This window comes from Harpia harpyja, chromosome 2 (assembly GCF_026419915.1).
Source record: "Harpia harpyja isolate bHarHar1 chromosome 2, bHarHar1 primary haplotype, whole genome shotgun sequence".
NCBI classification, from domain to species: domain Eukaryota; kingdom Metazoa; phylum Chordata; class Aves; order Accipitriformes; family Accipitridae; genus Harpia; species Harpia harpyja.
The window spans coordinates 6047229-6065449 of NC_068941.1; the positions used below are offsets into that span (position 1 = coordinate 6047229).

At 37.1% G+C, this 18221-nt stretch overlaps 1 protein-coding gene across 5 annotated transcripts in view; it reads right to left on the reverse strand.

The window, feature by feature from the left end:
• SEC24D (SEC24 homolog D, COPII coat complex component) overlaps window positions 1–18221 on the reverse strand; it is a 58909-nt gene that overhangs the window by 12438 nt on the left and 28250 nt on the right. For all 5 annotated transcript variants that reach the window (XM_052814044.1, XM_052814026.1, XM_052814036.1 and 2 more), the window contains 4 exons: window positions 9550–9688; window positions 7702–7817; window positions 4715–4839; window positions 105–296 (listed from right to left, as the gene is read on the reverse strand). In XM_052814044.1, the coding sequence (XP_052670004.1) occupies window positions 105–296; window positions 4715–4839; window positions 7702–7817; window positions 9550–9688 (572 nt within the window). The remainder of the gene's footprint in view (window positions 1–104; window positions 297–4714; window positions 4840–7701; window positions 7818–9549; window positions 9689–18221) is intronic.

The following is an 18221-nucleotide window of genomic DNA, read 5'->3' on the forward strand; positions in this document are numbered from 1 at the left end:
AAACACATGTACCCCCCAAAACCCAATAACACAATCGACTAAAAGGCATAATGCATATCATAAGCATTCAGATCTTATTCACATATGGAATAATTATACTTTACTTGATAACAACAGATCGTGATTCCTGAAAGTTAACAAGGAAACCATCCAGCAAAGGAACAAAAACTTCTCCAACATCTGAGACCACCATCATCTGAGGCTGAGCTAAGCTGCTTTTTACATTAAAAAAGTGGAGGACCTTGTTATAAGTGACAAAACCAACTCGAATTGCTGAGGATTCTTCTTGCTCTTCTCTGTAAGAAAAGCAAAAACAACTGATTATAATTCTGAAATCCTGACCTTGCAATAAAAGCATCCCTTTGAAATGCAAGGCTGCTTTCAGATCATTATCTGTACTGGGAGCAACAAAGCAAACAACAACCAAGCAGATGTAATGGCCTCAATCTTTGCCTTAGGTCAAATTAAAACACTCCGATAAAACCAACTGCTGTATTATTTACTTTTTTTTAAAAAAATATATTTACATCAACCCTATCAACTGTGCATTCCATCCAAGCAGTCAGAACTCCTTAAGACAAAGAACAAACCGTGCTGTCCTCAAACATGGAAAAGAGAGAACAGAACAATTAGTTACAAGATATAATCAGAAAATCAGTTTTATTTAGAATACATTGTAATGCAGTGACACTAATGATTGGTGCCTAGTAAGAATAGTAACTAGGCTTGAATAATGTCTGGTGACTTTGGTGGGTTAATCTTCTGCTGCAGCAGGACTACCTCTTAAGCAGCAAAAGCTGTTAGATCCTCCATAGCTGTGTATCACACAGAAAACATACTGTAGGAATTACTCATTATTACTGCTAGTACATTCCCAGGCCAACCAAAGCTAGCAAACTGCTGCTGTGAGCTACACCTGCAGGAACACCACAGGCAGCAGGCTCAGTCTCTGTTTTTGTGGTGGTAACTAACTCCTCTAAGCAGTAGCCCACTCTGCCATTAGCAGCAGCATTAACAGTACTAGTTAGCAGTCCTAAGTTTAGTGAGCTTTTCCCTAAAAGTCAATCCTATTAAAAAAATTGGTCTTAATTACTACTAAAATAGCACCTTCCTGTAGCAGGGCGTTCTCTCGCAAATGACAAACCAAGCCTTTAGCACGAAAAATGCCAGATAGGAAGCCTGTGGTACTTGCAATTACTACAGGTCAGCCCACATGTTATGTATGGCAACATTAAACACTTAAGCAGCCTACTTAACTTATGGTGAGATGTCACAAAACCAGCAAATACCAAGTCTAATGCTTTTGCATGCAAAATATTCATATTCAAAGTACTGAAACTTGGAAATCCTCATTCAATTCCCAGCTATGCCACTGATTTAATGTACAACCTGAGAGGAAATTATTTCTCTATGCCTCAGTTTCCATTTGTAAAAGGGGAACAGCAACAATTATTGTTTAATCTCACCAGGATGTAGAAATATGTACCACAAAGTTCTTTGAGACTGCAGCAATAGGAACCACAGAAATGGCCAAGCTGATTTTATTTTTTTTAGTTTATAAAAGTCACTCACGGAAGACTACGACTGTAAAAAATTTAACACAAAGAAATATGCTACTTTACAAACAGGATACCATAATGTACACAGACTCATACAGATGGTACTATCACACCAAAAGCATTTAATAACAGAGCCCTACCATAGTATTTCCAATTTCTAGGCACTTAGGGAAAAAAATCTACTATTTATCCCTCACTCTAACCTCTGAAGAAACAAGGGAATGTTAACAGTCACCCTGAGCCTTCACCACAGTAAAGCAGCCAGGGTTTGAAAATATTTATCCCCCTAAGGGAGTGTAAAGCCTTGGCCCCACCAAAATCAACGGCAAGGCCTCCATCCCATTCCACTGCAACCAACAGATTGCATTTCATGACTTCACAAACGCTTGCAGAATCGGAAGTCAAACTAAAGAGGAGAAACAACACAAACACACTTTTATTGCAATTCTTGTTTTTCTTATTGCAAATAGAAAAAACTGTCAGGCTTCTTCCTGGCTATCAAATCTGTTTGTCCTCAGAGAAAAAAAAATAATAATAAAAAAATGTCATCAGCAGTTTCACAAGCTTCATCTAAAACCTTGAGCTTGGGAGACAAATCATTTTTCTCGTCTACCAACTTTAACTCTCACGTCAGTCTAGAATGTTAATCTACCCTTCATGTTTTATGGGAACACAGCTGGATGGGAAAGTGGCTACTTTGATCTAAAACAAATCAATATTCTATATTGAACACACTCCACAGAGAAGCATTTTCAATAATTCCTCCAAGATACATTAACTCAAACAGATGCATCATTTCTGAATGTAAATTTCTAATCATTCCCAGCACTCAGACACTATTTTCTTAGTAACATGATTAACAGGGAGCATTCAAGAGCTTGACGAGGACAAGGTATTATTAACTTTCTGCACATACAGCACTTTCCTACTTCAAAGAGAAGTATCCACATCATCCTAGTAGTCCCAAAGTTGTTACACAGCAGGTATTTGGTACAATTTTTTCAGATACTGCTCTTGCCTGTGGCAGTCCGTACTGCCACACTTCATCCAATTTCTTCTATCGTAGTTTTAAAGGTTAGCTGTAAACGTAGCAGCCGATTGCCTATGTAGCTCACACTCTATTTAGTTCTTTTTAAAGTCTCAGAATGAGACGTCTGGATCATATGTACAGAAATGCGTTCAAATGTTTTGGTTTTGGTTTTTGGTTTTTTTTAATTATGCACCTAAAAATCATATCTGCACAACCAGTTAGCCTGATTTTCTGAGCTCATAAGCACAATTTCTATAAACACATTTCATCTAAATACAGTCAGTTTCTGGTTTGGAACACAGAAGTTTGAAAATGTCTGCTCTAAAATTTCAAGCAAGCAAATAATGTGTTTTCTGCTGTGTTGCAAGTCTACAAAAACACAAAGTTCTTAACACCAAGTCTTGAGCCACCTACCTTAATCCTTTCTTTGCGGCCTCTAACTTCTCACTTCGCAGCCATTTTCACAGGCTTACCTGGCACAGGCCTTTACACCAATGGCCTTTTTGTGACACAGATTGCTTTGCCACCCCAAGTCTGTCTTCTTAAAGATATGAGCACAGGGTAAATTCCCAGCACAGGGCTTTCACCTCATGTGGTAACAGCAGAATATTTTTGCAGGTGTCTTTGTCCAGTAACAGAAAATGAACACGCAGTGACCTTTGTCTCAGCACCAAAACAGCAGTTTCACCACAAATTTTGGTGGAATGCCTTCTGTTTTTTTTTTTTTTAAATTAATTGTTTAAAGACAACAGACAACAGAGTCTGACGAAACTGAAGGGCCTACCCTTTCTTTATTTTTTTATTGCTTTTTTCAGTGGACAAGAAAACTTCGGCCCTACAAACAAATTATATAGCAGCAGATCTCTGCAGAGTGCTGGTGAGGAAAAGAATTAATGTGCCTTTTTTATGATGTAGATACACACGTTTTCATTTTTCATCAACTTCCCCTATTCAAGCCTAGGTGTTTCTAAACCGCCAACTGCTTTTTGTTACTACACTCATGCCTTTTATTATCTTCGGAGTCATGATCAATCCTGATGGAAAGCTCTGAGATATGTTCAGGATAATATCAAACACTTGTGTCTCCAGTGTAATCTTCAATGACAAAGTACTTGAGAGATGGCCTTACATGGGCATCTGACAAACTAACCCCCCCACCCTGGACTGGAATTTCTTTCATGCACAGAGATCCCAGAAGGACAGACGATAAAAGATTTTTAACATATCCCAGGTTGTCGCAAGGATCTCGTCTCCCACCCTTCCTCACTTTGCTCTTTCCATTTCTTAAGTCTGTTCTCCCTCTGCAAGTATTGTTATTCGGAATGTATTTTCCTTCTGTATGTTTTTCAATGCTTTTATATGCCTTTGCTGAGAAACGTCTTGTTTACTTGATTTCTCAGTGTTTCACTGCTCTCATTTAATTATGTGTGTCTGCATTATTTAAACTTTAATGAAAACTATATTAATATACTATACTAAAAACTATACTAAACTACACTAAAATAATATACTGTCATTAATATTGATCAGCAGCAACACTACTACTGTGTGTTTAATGCTCACAAAGCAAATGTGCTGTATTTCATAAAATGGTTGTTGCCTACAAAATTTGTTCTCCTCTCAGATACATACCAGGACAGAAAAGTCTCTCAGCACAGCAAGAAGCTTTAAAAGTTTTGCTAGTTAACAATAAGAGCTAAAGATACAAGCGACCAACACTATGGCTTTAGAGAGACTTGCCATTCTTGAATATTCTGGTTTTGATATTTCCCTGTTTAATTTAATGAGAAAAGCAGCATTGCAGTAAACAGAACTACAGCAAGTAAAGTCAGAACTACAAGCTGGGACTTAGCTGATAATACCACTAGAGTTCACTACAAGAAAGGAAAAGAATGCAAGCTACGTGTGCAACTAGTATGACAGATTTTTTCCATTCATATAGTAAGCCCAGACATCAAAGTTTAAGAACTGCCAGCACTGTTAAAATTAACATTTGGTCACTATCACCCCGAAATGCCGGTACTGTAAATTCTGACATTTTCTGTAGCTTGTTTTTACCTCTCAACATGCAAAGCTACATGAAAACTGCAGTGTAGTGAGTTAAGCAAAGCACATATTTCTTTACCTTGGAAGTTTATCTAGCAGAGTCTTCAGTTCATCGCATATGAGTTTAACTAGGCCACTGTTTATGTTTCTGTACGATACATCAATCATGAAGATATAAGCTGGTGGCTTTGGAGGCTTGTTGTTCTACAGAAAAAAATGACCATTCACAGGGAAAATTAGACAGTGTCCTGTTATGTTGAAAAAAATTTACAGGTGGTACCATAAGGCAATCTAAATACAGCATTCAGTTGTTTGAAAAATGCTGTGAATCATAAATAATAACTACTGCAGAAAGCTGACAAGTATTGGGTCAAGTCCACCCCTGGAATAAAACATTATTACTGGAAAATAGCATCCTAATGGAATAAAATATGTGAAGGCTTAACAGTTTATTAGATAAGCTGAAACACAAACATTTTCTGCTCAAATTCAAGTGTTTACACAAATTTGCCTTTTTTCTGTACCCATACTGTTTTTGCATTCCCTATATCAATACGCAATACCATTTTGGTAATGTGAACACTTAAATTCAGGTTTTGTTAGCATTTGTGTCTAACAACTGTTAAGTGATTTCTAACCAATCTGAAAAGAGAAAATAAAACTTAGGTACTGAACTAGAATTAAAATATCTCAGTTCTTAGCAGTACTAAGTCATGATCATCTGCAGCCTGTCTTTCTTGCTGTCTCATGCTCCAACGCATTCTGGACAACTGAACTGTTCTTTCAGGAATAAGCTGACTTTCTGTAAGATAATCAAAGCATGACACTGGAACTTTCAATGTATGCAACTGCTGCATACACAGCAGTGACTTGGGCTGGTATGGATTCCTTTGAGAATTCCTCTTACTTGTAATGTAAGTGGCATACAAATCGTGACATACACTACTGACACAAGTTTCTGTAAGTAAGAAAAAGTAAGATGAAGGGGTTTTGTTTCCAAATAAAGCAATGTAATGCTGAGAGAGGTACCCAGGAAGAAGGTCATATAAAGTGAACATAGCAATGCTAATCATCATACTCCCTAAGATCAGTTTTCCTAATTCCCATTAAGACAAGTAGTGGACACTTGGTGTCAAATTCGAGACAGCTTTTCCATTATACTGTTTCACTTCCTTCATATACAGAGTTCTGACGACTTAACCAAATTATACTTGTTAAACTAAACCTCAGAAAACTCCATTTAAGAAAAAAAATCATCTAACCCTTGAATTATGACTTATCCATAGTCCTGGCACACTTTAAACTTAACATTATACCCTTGATCTCACTTCATTTGACTCGTATAAATCAAGATTAATTCCTGTGAACTAAAACTAGCCAGTATTTTTAAAAGCTGCTCTGTTTACTGTATTTGGATTCTAGTTTCAAAAACGGTATCAAACACTACTTCTAAACTCTTGTATCGCATCACCATTTATAAAGAATCCCTGCGTAATTTCTGACAAATATATGGTAGAAATGAGGGCTTGTGCTCTTGCCACATCCGCTTAGCATGAGCGCCATAATACAAAACAGCTGTTACTTGTTAACATTTTTTGTAGCTGTTCATCCTTGTCATTTGATAAGCACAAAGGGAAATGACTTTTCACTTCTGTCTTAAACTGGATTTATAAAAGAATTAAACCTTTGCAACTTGGAGCAAAATGAAAAATAAATTATAAAATAATGTTAACTTCTGTAAAATTTAATGACTCAGCATTTCCAGCATGAGTGTTAAATTTGTAAGAGATTTCTTTTTTGTAACATTCTAGTAAGTCTATGGACAGGTCTTTGCAACAAGAATACAGACCATACTCGATGACTTCTCAAGGATTTAAGCTATATGGCAAAAGCCATTGCACTGAAAGATGCAATGTGATGATGACTGCATCACGCAGGGTTACATTCTGGAGTAGAGAAAAAGAACCATGAAAATGGCACAGAGCCATTCAGCACACATGAGTTTTCAAATGTTTAGCTGCCAGAAATCAGCAAAGCTTAACCAAATTTGATGGAGCTACACTGGATGTACACTGAGGATCCTGCACTGTATTTCTGTAATGCCTCACTACAATTCTCTCCTGTTCTGGGGTTTAACCCAGATTTCAATAACATCTATATAGGTCGTCTCAGGGATTTCACTGGATTTTGGAGCAGTACCCTAGCAAGAAAGCAGAATTAAAACTGTTCATTTTCTTCATACCAGCAATAATTTGATGGTCTGAGGAAGTTACTGGTACCTACTTCAAAACTTTGTAGGATCCAGTTGCCTTGCCTAACCTTATCATGACCTTAATTCCACTGACAGGAAGAACATTCTGCCTGTTTTTCAGCAAGAACAGAAAAATATGTCCATACTGTGGACAGAGGAAGTCACACTTGCAGTTTTGTAAAATGAGCTAAAGTTTGAAAAGTTTAAGTAATTTATGCTTTTGGAAATATCAAATACAGTTCTCTAATAAAATCAACTACAAATATTTACAGTGACTTGAGTAGGCTTTGGATTGAATTCTTCAGTGAGTTAATATTAGGAGAGAGAACCCATTCCGTTGTAACTTATTTACGGGTCAGAACACTGAAACTACTCTTGCCAGGGAAGGATTACAAGGTCGAATTCCCTTGCTAAGGTTTTCAATATTGGGAAGGCAATTTAGGCATGTGTCTGTCTTCAAAAACCAATAGAAGACATGCATCTGAAATGCAACACTGCATCAGAATTTCAACTATATCCTCTAAACAGGGCAACATAGTAGCTAGGACCAAAAAACCACCCCAGTTGAAGACTGGTGATCCATGACTTTACTGCACTGTTTGTTATTCTTACTTGCTAGTCTCATACTCTGCAGCACAAAAGAACAAAACATAATATTGTAAGCTTAAATTCTCCGCATCTATCTATGTTTTCTAGAATGTTCCTGGAATCTGATACTCAGCTTACAAGTGTATTTACTCTACTGCAGGTATTTAAAGGATTTTGTTTGTTTTGACATAAAATTGTAAATTAGTTTGCATACTGGAAATACTCACTCGGCAATAATCCAAAGTAGCAACATATTCATAAGATCCCAGAGATAGCTCAGGCCTTTCATAGTGGTCTACCCGTCGGCCAATGTGGTCCAGATGTTGAAAGAAGAATGGAGGGACTAAAAGCCAACACAAGAGCAGGAAAAAAACATGTATATTTTGGGAAGGAGGGGAACAACCCAACAATTTCTTTCAACAGATACAATGTACTAATGTAGGTTCCTCTGTTACTATCAAGGGAAGAGTTTCAACACTTAACCCAGGTTGCAATGGGTTTTCTTCCCCACCTTGGCTTAAAAAAACCCAACCAAACAAAACCCCACAACATTCTAGTAATGCCAGCTCCTTTTGCGTTTGGAAGACAGGGCATATTCCCCTATAAATGTCCATATTCTCCCATCTCTACATTGTCAGGGCTGAGTAGGTAAAACTGACCCAGGTCATTTCCACAGGCAGGAGCCTGTTACCCTCAGGATACAGACTTAACAGTGACTATTTTGTCAGTAGATACAGTCTACTCATAGCTTAGTTCAAATCACCGGAGGCAGAGTTCTGCAGAGGGACAGCAGTAAAAACAGCACTTTTCCTAAAGTGTGTACTGCTTTATTGAAAAATACCACTTCACTGGAAAGAGCTCTACAAGATTCACAACCCTGGCCTACTGTACAGCAAAGTGCATTGAGTCCATTATACTGGGAACCTTCTGCAGCTACAGATAAAAGGTGCAGAACTCCAAAGCATTAAGAAATCAAGTGGGTTTGTCACCAACAATTTATATACAGCTAGTCTAATGGTTAGAGTCACATTGGGGAAGAGTCACCTCTGGATTTGAGCTTCTCCTTCTTCAATCAATATATATTTAGAATTAGAATGCTTATTTTTTCACATTTTTGCCTGTAAAAAGCATATGTGTGTGAGTGGGGGAATATCTACCTTGTTTGTTGGCCATTTTTAGTCCTCATTAAAGTTTTTCTTTAAAGTGCTTTCTGACTTGGATAAAACACTGTAGTAATGATTTAAAGCAACACTGCAACTTAAATGTCTTTCTTAAACTGTTCACAATGCATTTAGATTTCTCTTTATGAGAGTTTGAATTGCTAACAAACTATGAAATTTGTTATCTGCTATGCCTGCACAAACATTTGAGCATCAAGCAGAAAAGAAGTTGGAATGAGTCTTTCAAGGTTCACGTTCCAGAGTTGAAAAGATTACTGTATTAGGGAAAGCACTATATACCGCTGTGATCCAGCTGAGGAAATCCAGCTAGATACAAATGTCTAGAAAGGCTAGTTCTGGCAAAGATCTGGGATTTAGCCAAGAGCACAAGAACAGTTATGAGTCACATGCAGCACACTTGAACAAATATGGCATGGTATCTTCTGTGAAAACCAACACTTGTCACAGTAAGATTAATAGGTTATTTAACCATTGCATCCACAGTCACGGACAGGACTAAACTAACATGGTTGTAAATATTTGGTTCTTGCTCAGCATTTAGATTTCTTAAAGAAATTAATTTTTTCCACACAAAAGTTGCTTTCAGTTAGCAACACAAGCAGCTTTGTATCCTATGTTGACATAATATTTTTATATAAAGTTTTGATGGTATCAGACTGGACTTCATGACTCAGCATTATTTTTCATGCATTTATTTTTTTTAAATCATACTGAGCAAATGTTTCTACGTATTTTTCTGGGGTAGTATTGTTATTATTTGTGAAATAGGTCTAGCTACTGCATCTCACTATTTTCTCATCCAGTCAGCAAGTCAAGAAAATCATTTTAGGGATACAGTTTCTTTTTAGTTTCATGGAATTTGTATGAATCACAGATCAGAGAAACATCACTTACCATCATTTATACAATTGCAAAATCCACACTGGTATCTTCTTCCACCTTCAATAAACTGCATGAAGGGACACATATAGGCTTTGCACCGGTTGCATCGGATTGGTCCAGTCTCACCATGGTTTACAACATAAAGAGGTGTCTAGATGAAGAGGTACATGAAGTTACAAAAAGCAATGCAAACCTGAAACCAAATAAAGTCAGCTAGAAAGCTACTGCTCAGACTTAACTCTTGTTAGAGATCACCTGATCAAGAGATTATTCATGGTTCAGCCTTCACCCAGAATCTGCAGTACGGTTGACTCAACCCCATACATCCCTTGAGGGGCTAAATTTACAAGTTCACAGGCCATATTCTGACATTTATCAGAAAGAGAGTAAGGATTCACACCAAAAGCCTCCAAAGTTTTGAAAGCACTGGAAGTTTAGGGCTCCAGGCTGATTTTCTCCAGCAAAAGGTTTTTACAGCTCACTAACAGAAATCTGCTGGAGGCAGCTATTTGCCTTCTCTGTCAGACTGAGCTTTTCCCGAAGAAATCTATTGCTGCTCAGCTATTGCAAACCATCTCTCAAACAGGTATTAGCTAAGAAAGCTTCAAATATTTTATCCTAAATGCTGACCCCCCAATTCTCCCATGTTACATGCTATACTAACGTTTAAATGTGTCGGGGTCACCAGCTAGAGTAGGAGATTTAGAAGAAATACTAATATTTATTGAAAGAAAGTACATACAGCAAACAAATACTGTAATCTCAAGCACTTGTCAGTTTAATTACACTGACCACGCTTGCTTATAGCCTCTGCCAAAAACCACAGCTAATGGAAGACATTTTCCAGATGCCTCTTTCAGTAATAACTGTGCAGCAATTGAAAGATTCCTGTGATTATACTTAACATTAGAGAAGTCATACATGAAACCACTATAAAAACGGAAGTTTGCTCAAATATTTGTGAAACTGTTTTGTATTTTTCTTTTTTCCTTACTCCCTTCAATCCCAACTAAAAATCTCTCCACATAAGAATAAGAAAAGAAATCCAGAGTTTGGACACATAACAGATCTCTACAAGAAGAAAAATGCTGACAGCCTTTGAATGCTAAAACATTACTACTAGTATATTCACTTTTTTTTTTTTTTTAAATTATTCTCTCTCTTCTTATGGAATGGACATATTTCATCTATTATACACTTTAACTTTTATTGGAGCATAAGAGTCTTTGAATACCCAGAAAATCATTCATGTCCTTCCAGCATTCACTGCTTACATCTATTTTATTGTTTCTTTATATTTTACAGAGACTATTTTACTCATTTGTTTCTCCAAAGGGTTTAATGCTTTTTGCCAAGGATTTCATACATACGAGTAGATTTTTACTACATGGGTTTTAAGTGCTCCCTCCTACTCCACTGAGATATTATTTTACTTTGTGTTCTTTCTTCTACGAAAATTGAGTTTACCACAAATTAACCAATAATGTCAGCTGGCAAACTACCAGAGTCATTTTTCAGACGTGAAAGCCTTGGCTATAAAACCTGCTCATCAGCCACAATTGCTTAATAAGTTTTAATACTTCTAGGTTTTGCTCATTACTTGGCAATTTTCTGATTATCATTCTGCTGTATTAGTTTAATGAGGCCTGGATCTGGTTTGCAGTTAATATTATTATAGTGTCTGACCTGGTAGAGGGGAAAAAAATAAGACTGAAACAACTCCTAATGCATTTATACACGTTGATTTAGTAAGTTTAAACCTTGGTTTGACACATTTAATATTATCCAAGAGTAAAGAAAAATTACCCCTAAATGATCATATTTTGAAATACCAAAAACAATCAAAAATTAAATGCCATGAAGTTCAGAGCCTAGGTGTCTACACTCTTACACATACTTACTAAATTACCTTTTTAAAGACAGCAGAAATAAAAATAATGGGTTTTTTTTTTCCTTGTCTTTTCATGCTTGGAGTGGAAATTTTAGTTTTCCCCTCCCTTTAGGTTTCTTTTTAAAAAATTACTTATTACCAAGTCCTTTTTAAAATGTGGGGTTAGAGCCTCAGTAGCCTAAGTGTTATGTTTGCAAAGATTTACTTACATGCACATTTACCTTTACGCATTAAATGGTTGTCTTGAAGTTACTGAGACTGTGCAGTGCATGAGGTTAAAACATGTGCTCAAGTCTTAAGAAAATAATATCCACAGGCAATGTTCTGTAAACATATACTAGGCTGGATTCGTTTTGTCTTTCCCAGAGAAATAAAGGATGAAACACCAATAAAATCATACCACAGAAGCTAGCTATTTTTTCTTCCTAATAAGCTTCCAGAAACTTAAAAAAATAAAATTAAGGGGAAAAAAAAAAAAATCAATGAAGCAAAACCAACCAAAAATGTATGCAACAGAATTAAGGGTTTTGTCTAACCAAGAAAAATCTTGCAAAAAAGCCTTATGTGTACCTTTATTGATTTATTAATTTGGAATTTTGTTTAAATTAAATGGAATTTACATTTTAGTATTTTCTTTAAATGATTTAAAACGTTACATCACTAATGAACACATCTAATAATAAAGCTATCTGTATGATAATTTCAGAATAAGCACTCAGACCAAAAGCATCAGAAACCCACTTCTTGATGTGAACAATACAGTTGCGAAAGAAACTTTACCTCAATAAAGCTGAAATCTTCTCGGGCATTACAGCATAAGACTAGACATTCTACCCATCAAGAGAAAGTAATTTGGGTATGTAAACTGCTGTTGCATTTCCAACTGTCAAAATAACTTCTGTCAGGGTGAAGTAACTTTTTAAAAATAAATAGGTAGATCTCCACAGGAATGTACAAAGATAAATAATACTGTACATGCATTAAAAAGCATAAAATAAAGTTATAAGTTTCAACTAATGAATACATGAAAAAAACGGTCATAAAAGAGACACAGTACTAAATGGGAAAGCCTTGTTTGATGTGCTCCACTTTCTGTAGATGTCACTGCATACCAGAGGATAAAGCAGAGATCTGTTTATGGTCCCATGGAAGTCAGTGGCAAACTCTCACAGGAGCAGGGGAATAAGATAAAATTTAAAAATACCTTTTTTCGGTTTTGGTTGGTTGGTTTTTTAAACAATGCAATACTCCTTTTTCTTTTGCCTTTCCACCTATAAAGTATCAGTGTTTTCTTTCTCTCCTCTCTTAAATCTCTACCAATAATAAGTGAATCAAGTTAGATATCTACCATAACTATTTGGACATTTGCTATACTTGTAGACTTGTTATGGCCTTACACTTCTCTTTCCCCTCATCTCTTCACAAACCTTTGTCCAATTTGCCTATCTGGATCACCTAATCAAGAACGGAGACGGACCTCACAAAGAAGAACACCTAGGTACTGATTTTTGGCGTTCCAGCACTATCAAAATATAAATATTTCGCAAAACCAATGATGAAACTAACACTTGGTAGCCTAAATCTGAACAGGACACATAAAAGGGATTTCTTTTACGTAAGCTGAAAGAGTAGAGAGGCAGAAAGAATCAGTTGTGCTGGGAGGCAGAACATTATAGTTTTAGGTTAAAGCAAAGGAGAATTGGGCAGAAGATATGGGAAATGCTGTAAGAGACCTGCATAAACTTTCCCTTCTCTGGAACCTCAGGGTCCCGCTGGAGTGCAAGTCCTTAAAGCCGATCTGATAAACCATAACTTATCCCACTATTAGTCCAAATATAGCTGCAATAGCAAGAGTTTTATTTTGGAAATATTTCAGCAAGAACATCTCTCAGGAGTCAGAACGGTATCACAAAGCAATAGATAGACATTGGTGGCACAGCTCCAAGATGAAATACATCCATAAAGATTTCCAAAGGGACTGGAACCTGCACTTTAAAGTCTGAGAAAGCTGAATTACTATTGCTTGCTATAAAAACGAAGTCCTGACACACTCCTGAGGGTTCCCTGTGATGCCTGCAAAGTATCACTGTATTCATATTGCAGGATGAGGGCCACAGCTGGAAATTATAAGTGTAGGAGTAAGAACTGTGATGAAGCTCAAGATTGTCATGGCACATCTCTGGAAAGGCGTTCTAAAGAGAAAAATCATAAGAGAGAGAGTCTCTGGAGAACAAGAGAGGCATATGCAAACACTGAAGAAAACCAGCCATTTATCACGCAACAAAGTAAAATATATACTGGATCTGTTTTCATTGCCAGACTGGCATACAGACTGGGCTGCATGAAAACATTTTGTAGCTGTGCTGCAAGACAAATCTCCATCTGATGGACACCGCACCTTGTCTTTGCCTTTTCCTACCTACCACAGCCAAAGCGGATTCCTATCTACTCCTTGACATAGACCCTATCAGCACAGTGACAAGTCTACATTAGGAGCTACATTTTTGCCCCGAGTTTGACTCCACCATCGTTTAGGTGCATTTAACACCCCAGCACTGAAACAACAGGAATGCTATCGTATTGAAAAGAGGCCCACACAGCTTGCGAAGTCTGGCTACATCCAAGACGAATTCTTTCCACGAGTGTGGTTTTCAGTTAGATCAGCATCTCTATCACACCCTTACTCATCCCCACAAGAAGAGGAACTTGCCACCAGTTCTTCTATATACTTCTGAAGAACATTACCACTGGAAGACATGGAGGGTCACTCTACACAACGTAACATTCCATGCTACACCTGACAAGTTGCTGTTTCAACTGCAAATTACCTCAGGGGTAAACAAGTCTGAAAGCATGCCCATGAAAACCCCAGATTTAGGGGAGCTAAGATTTCAGGACATGTTTAGATGAGGGCTATTTGTTTCAAAAGGAAGAGTATCTCACAGATTTGGAGAGCTGCACAGATACGTAACTCCTGATGACTTTCAATAGGACAGTTCCTTAAAATTATACTCCATGATCAGCAGTCCTACAGCAGATTATAAAATATTTTATACTTCTGATGTACAGCGAACATAAAACATTGTATTTGCATGGCTGATTAACAGAAAAAAAAGAGACACAAAACTGCCAACTATTCAATCCAGACAGTTCATTAAACAGACAAGCTGTGCAGTTTGCAAGGGCAACAAATTCAAAAAGGCAGTGTTTCTAGAATTATTATTTACACTCACATTGATGCAAGTCTAATTATTAAAATGTTCATATGAAAATTTTAAGATATGCTGCACAATACAACTTCCTAATGAACAGAGGAGAAGGCTGTTGGTCAAGTGTGGTACCTCTACCCCCAGTAAACCTTGTGTTCAATGAGTACAGTAAAGAGATGAAGAAAAACTCCTCCAGATAATCAAAGGGAATTTTGACATGTAACACTGATGTTTTAGGAAAAAAAAACTAGGTCATGAACAAAACTGTCTCCATTTCCTAGGACTGTTGAAGGGGTTTGTTTTCTTTTATTATATCACCACAAATTGCTTTTGAGAAAGATTAACCAGTCTACAAATAATCCCTTGGTTTTGAGTTGCTTTACTGATTCATATTAAAATGTTAGGAAAGCATTTCCCTTTGTGATGTTCCTACTGCCTTTTATCAGAAGCCATTCCCTCTGAAGACAGAAATTATTTTGCCTATTCTTGGTTTTTAGATGTTGAACGCTATCAGCCTCCTCAGCTGATGACTCAAGCCAATTTGGACTATCTCCTTTGCAGGGTTCACAGCAGGTTCAAGTATTTTCCGTAACACAGTCCTTTTTCATGTGTTTCCTTGTTTGTTTGCATAACTGCAGCATGGCTAAAGCAGCAGCCACATGATGCAGTATCTCTTGGCTCTATCCGGATTTTTACAGACCACATAAAAACCCAAGAAGCATGTTCAAACCTTCTTGCTCAAAAACCCTCCAGACCCAGGCTGAACATTCACCTGCATACCCAGCAGTGCAAAAAATACCGTGGCATGGTAGCTGAAGATTTCAAGTTGACAATGCACATGGGATATGATCCAGTGTGTAATAAAATAAACAGAAAAATAGTTACTGATTTCAGTGGATCATACGTCAGACTATCCTTGAAATCCTTACTCGGCATTCCCTTTTTAAGTGGAGTATTGCAATTAACTGAATAGAGTTGCCAGCATGAAGAGCGTAAATACAAGCTACTCCATTCAACATGAGAAGAAGGATTTTAAAAAGTTTGAGGATGGGGAAAAAATACATGTAATAATGATAAAATTTTGATATAAAGAAACACCAAAATTACCTTACTTCTTTAGAACTTCCATATCATACAGGTGACAGAAAGGCGGGGCAGAGCCAAAAAAAGGAAAAAAAGTTTACTATCCATGCTTAACAGAGGCACCAAGAGTTCTCCTGGTCACAATCCCAGACCAGGAATACCAAGCGTTAACAAGTCAGCGCTCTCCAGCACTTCTCAGCTTTGAAGTGCTGACTGTTATTTGGATGTACGGACATGCTGTATCTCAAGTGAAGGTCAGCAGCCAGGATTAACTGATGATATAAGCAGGAGCGTGAAATTGGATAATCAAGAAACTGTGCTGAACAACAGACTTTCAAAATGTTAGCACTTTAAAACAATCAGATCTCAAGCAAGACCTGCCTCAGTCCAGTCTACGCTCATCCTAGCAAGAGTGGGAGCTGGTGCAGAGGCAGATACACAAGAAGAGAACAAAGGAATGTTTGACAGACAAACTACCCCAGGACATCGTTGTTGTTGTCATGTCATCCGCCCTCCCACCCCAATTCCTGTTAGCACCCCTGAGGGTGATATGCACACATTAAATCACATGAGAGGACTCAGGTTCATGCCTGTACTAATCCACAGCTCCACTTCCTACATATCAGTATCACAGATGGTCCAGCACTGCAGTCCTTGTCTGACATTTTTAGGCATTATTGTCACAATAGCTGTAAAACCATTGAAAAATAAGATAGGCAAGTTTAGGAAGCTTCTCTACAGAAACGGTGAGTAATAATTACAAGGGAGGTGGTCTAGCTTTATTGATCACAGGAGTTTCACAATAAAATTAGAAGTTTGATTTTCAGTGATTTGTTCTCTGTCTGGCTTGAAATTCATTCAGCACAGAACAAAATAAAAGATATTTAGCAATATATTTTACAGAAATAAATAGAACTCTTAAAGACACCTCATTCAGGCATCACTTTTATTTTTTGCACATCACTGCAGAAGAGCTCTAGAGGATCTTCAAAATAGCAGACAGAATTTAGGCTCCAAATACTATTACTACTGACTACTTCTTGACAGGCCCAGTCTCTTACATGTGCTGTATGGTCACATCAATGTTAGTTTACCCTCACATAAAATTTTTCAAGGTTGCTAAATAAATGATAAATCTAAGACCACAGTTTAAAATACAGGCAGAGCCTATAACATACAAAGATAAGGGGCAAATGGTGTATCAATTCTGGTTCAGAACGTCAAAGACCATTTAATGCAAACACAGCTTTGACCATTTCTAACATGCTCTAGAATATCCTTAGGATAGCCAATCAAGCAACACTCCACATAGTACTCATGGAACATGCAGATCTAGGTTTAGGGAACAAATATTTAAGTTGTAAGTAAATCTAAACATAGCATAGTGATCTCTGAAGCAACAATTGTCCTTGAATTGAAATTCTGCATCAGAAGTACATTATAAATGTTATTCATGTCTTTGTAGCAAGAATAAAATCAAAACATAACTTCGGATTTCAGTACCATTCTGGCCTGCTGGGCTATCATCAACTTTAGAGACCAAATATGTGGGCTTTTTTCTTTTTATACATACACACACACATCTGTCTGTCCAGCTATATATGTGTGTGTGTATGTATGTATGTATACATATATATATATATATGCGCGCGTGTGTGTATATGTGTATATACATATATATAAAATATTTTTCAGCATTTGAGATAAAAGCAATTACTGACTTAAGATCATGCATTAAAGCCTGATGAATGGAGGGCTTCTTTCCTTCTTGAAAACCTGGAGTTGTTTCTCTTTTGTTAGAAGGCATTACTGTGACTTTTTAAACTGACTACTCATGTTTGCATTCCTGAGAATGTTCTACAATAGGAACTCTCTTGCTCCTATTTTTGCACAGCCAAACATATTAAAGAAACTTTAATTAGAAAAAAAGCATAGACAAGTTTAAGTGTTTTAATTGGAGGTGGATAAAATAGTTCTGCTTACCTGCAGGCCTTCTTGAACAATGTTTATTAGTAAACATGCCTCTAAGGCTAATTTATTTGATTCCACTGAAATCAGAAAGAACTGGGCGTAGTTAAAGTGTCATGCTGCATTCACAAGCCAACTATAGCTAGCCAATTGCCACAGGAGTACTTAGGAAGTATAAGGAGAATTTTTGTTATGTGAACAAAAAGCAGCACTGAGTATCTTCACCTCTGAAGCAAGGATATTTGGGATGAGTTTAATACCCTTTTTGAAAGTCAAGTCTCTTCTACGACGTTAGTTTTGAAGGTCAATAGCAAAACTAGCTGTTACTTTAAAAATACCACATCAGGTAGGAATGTTCATACTCTGAGTCTCTCCTCCATGAATACTTTTACTACTATGATAGCTGGGATGCTTCAAGCAGACTCCAGAACCTCCAGACAATAATAATGTTTGTATGCAACTACCCTCCTCTCTTTTATTAACACTGAGCTATAGCTGTATGTCACAAGTTAGGGGCTGTGCAGAACTGAGTG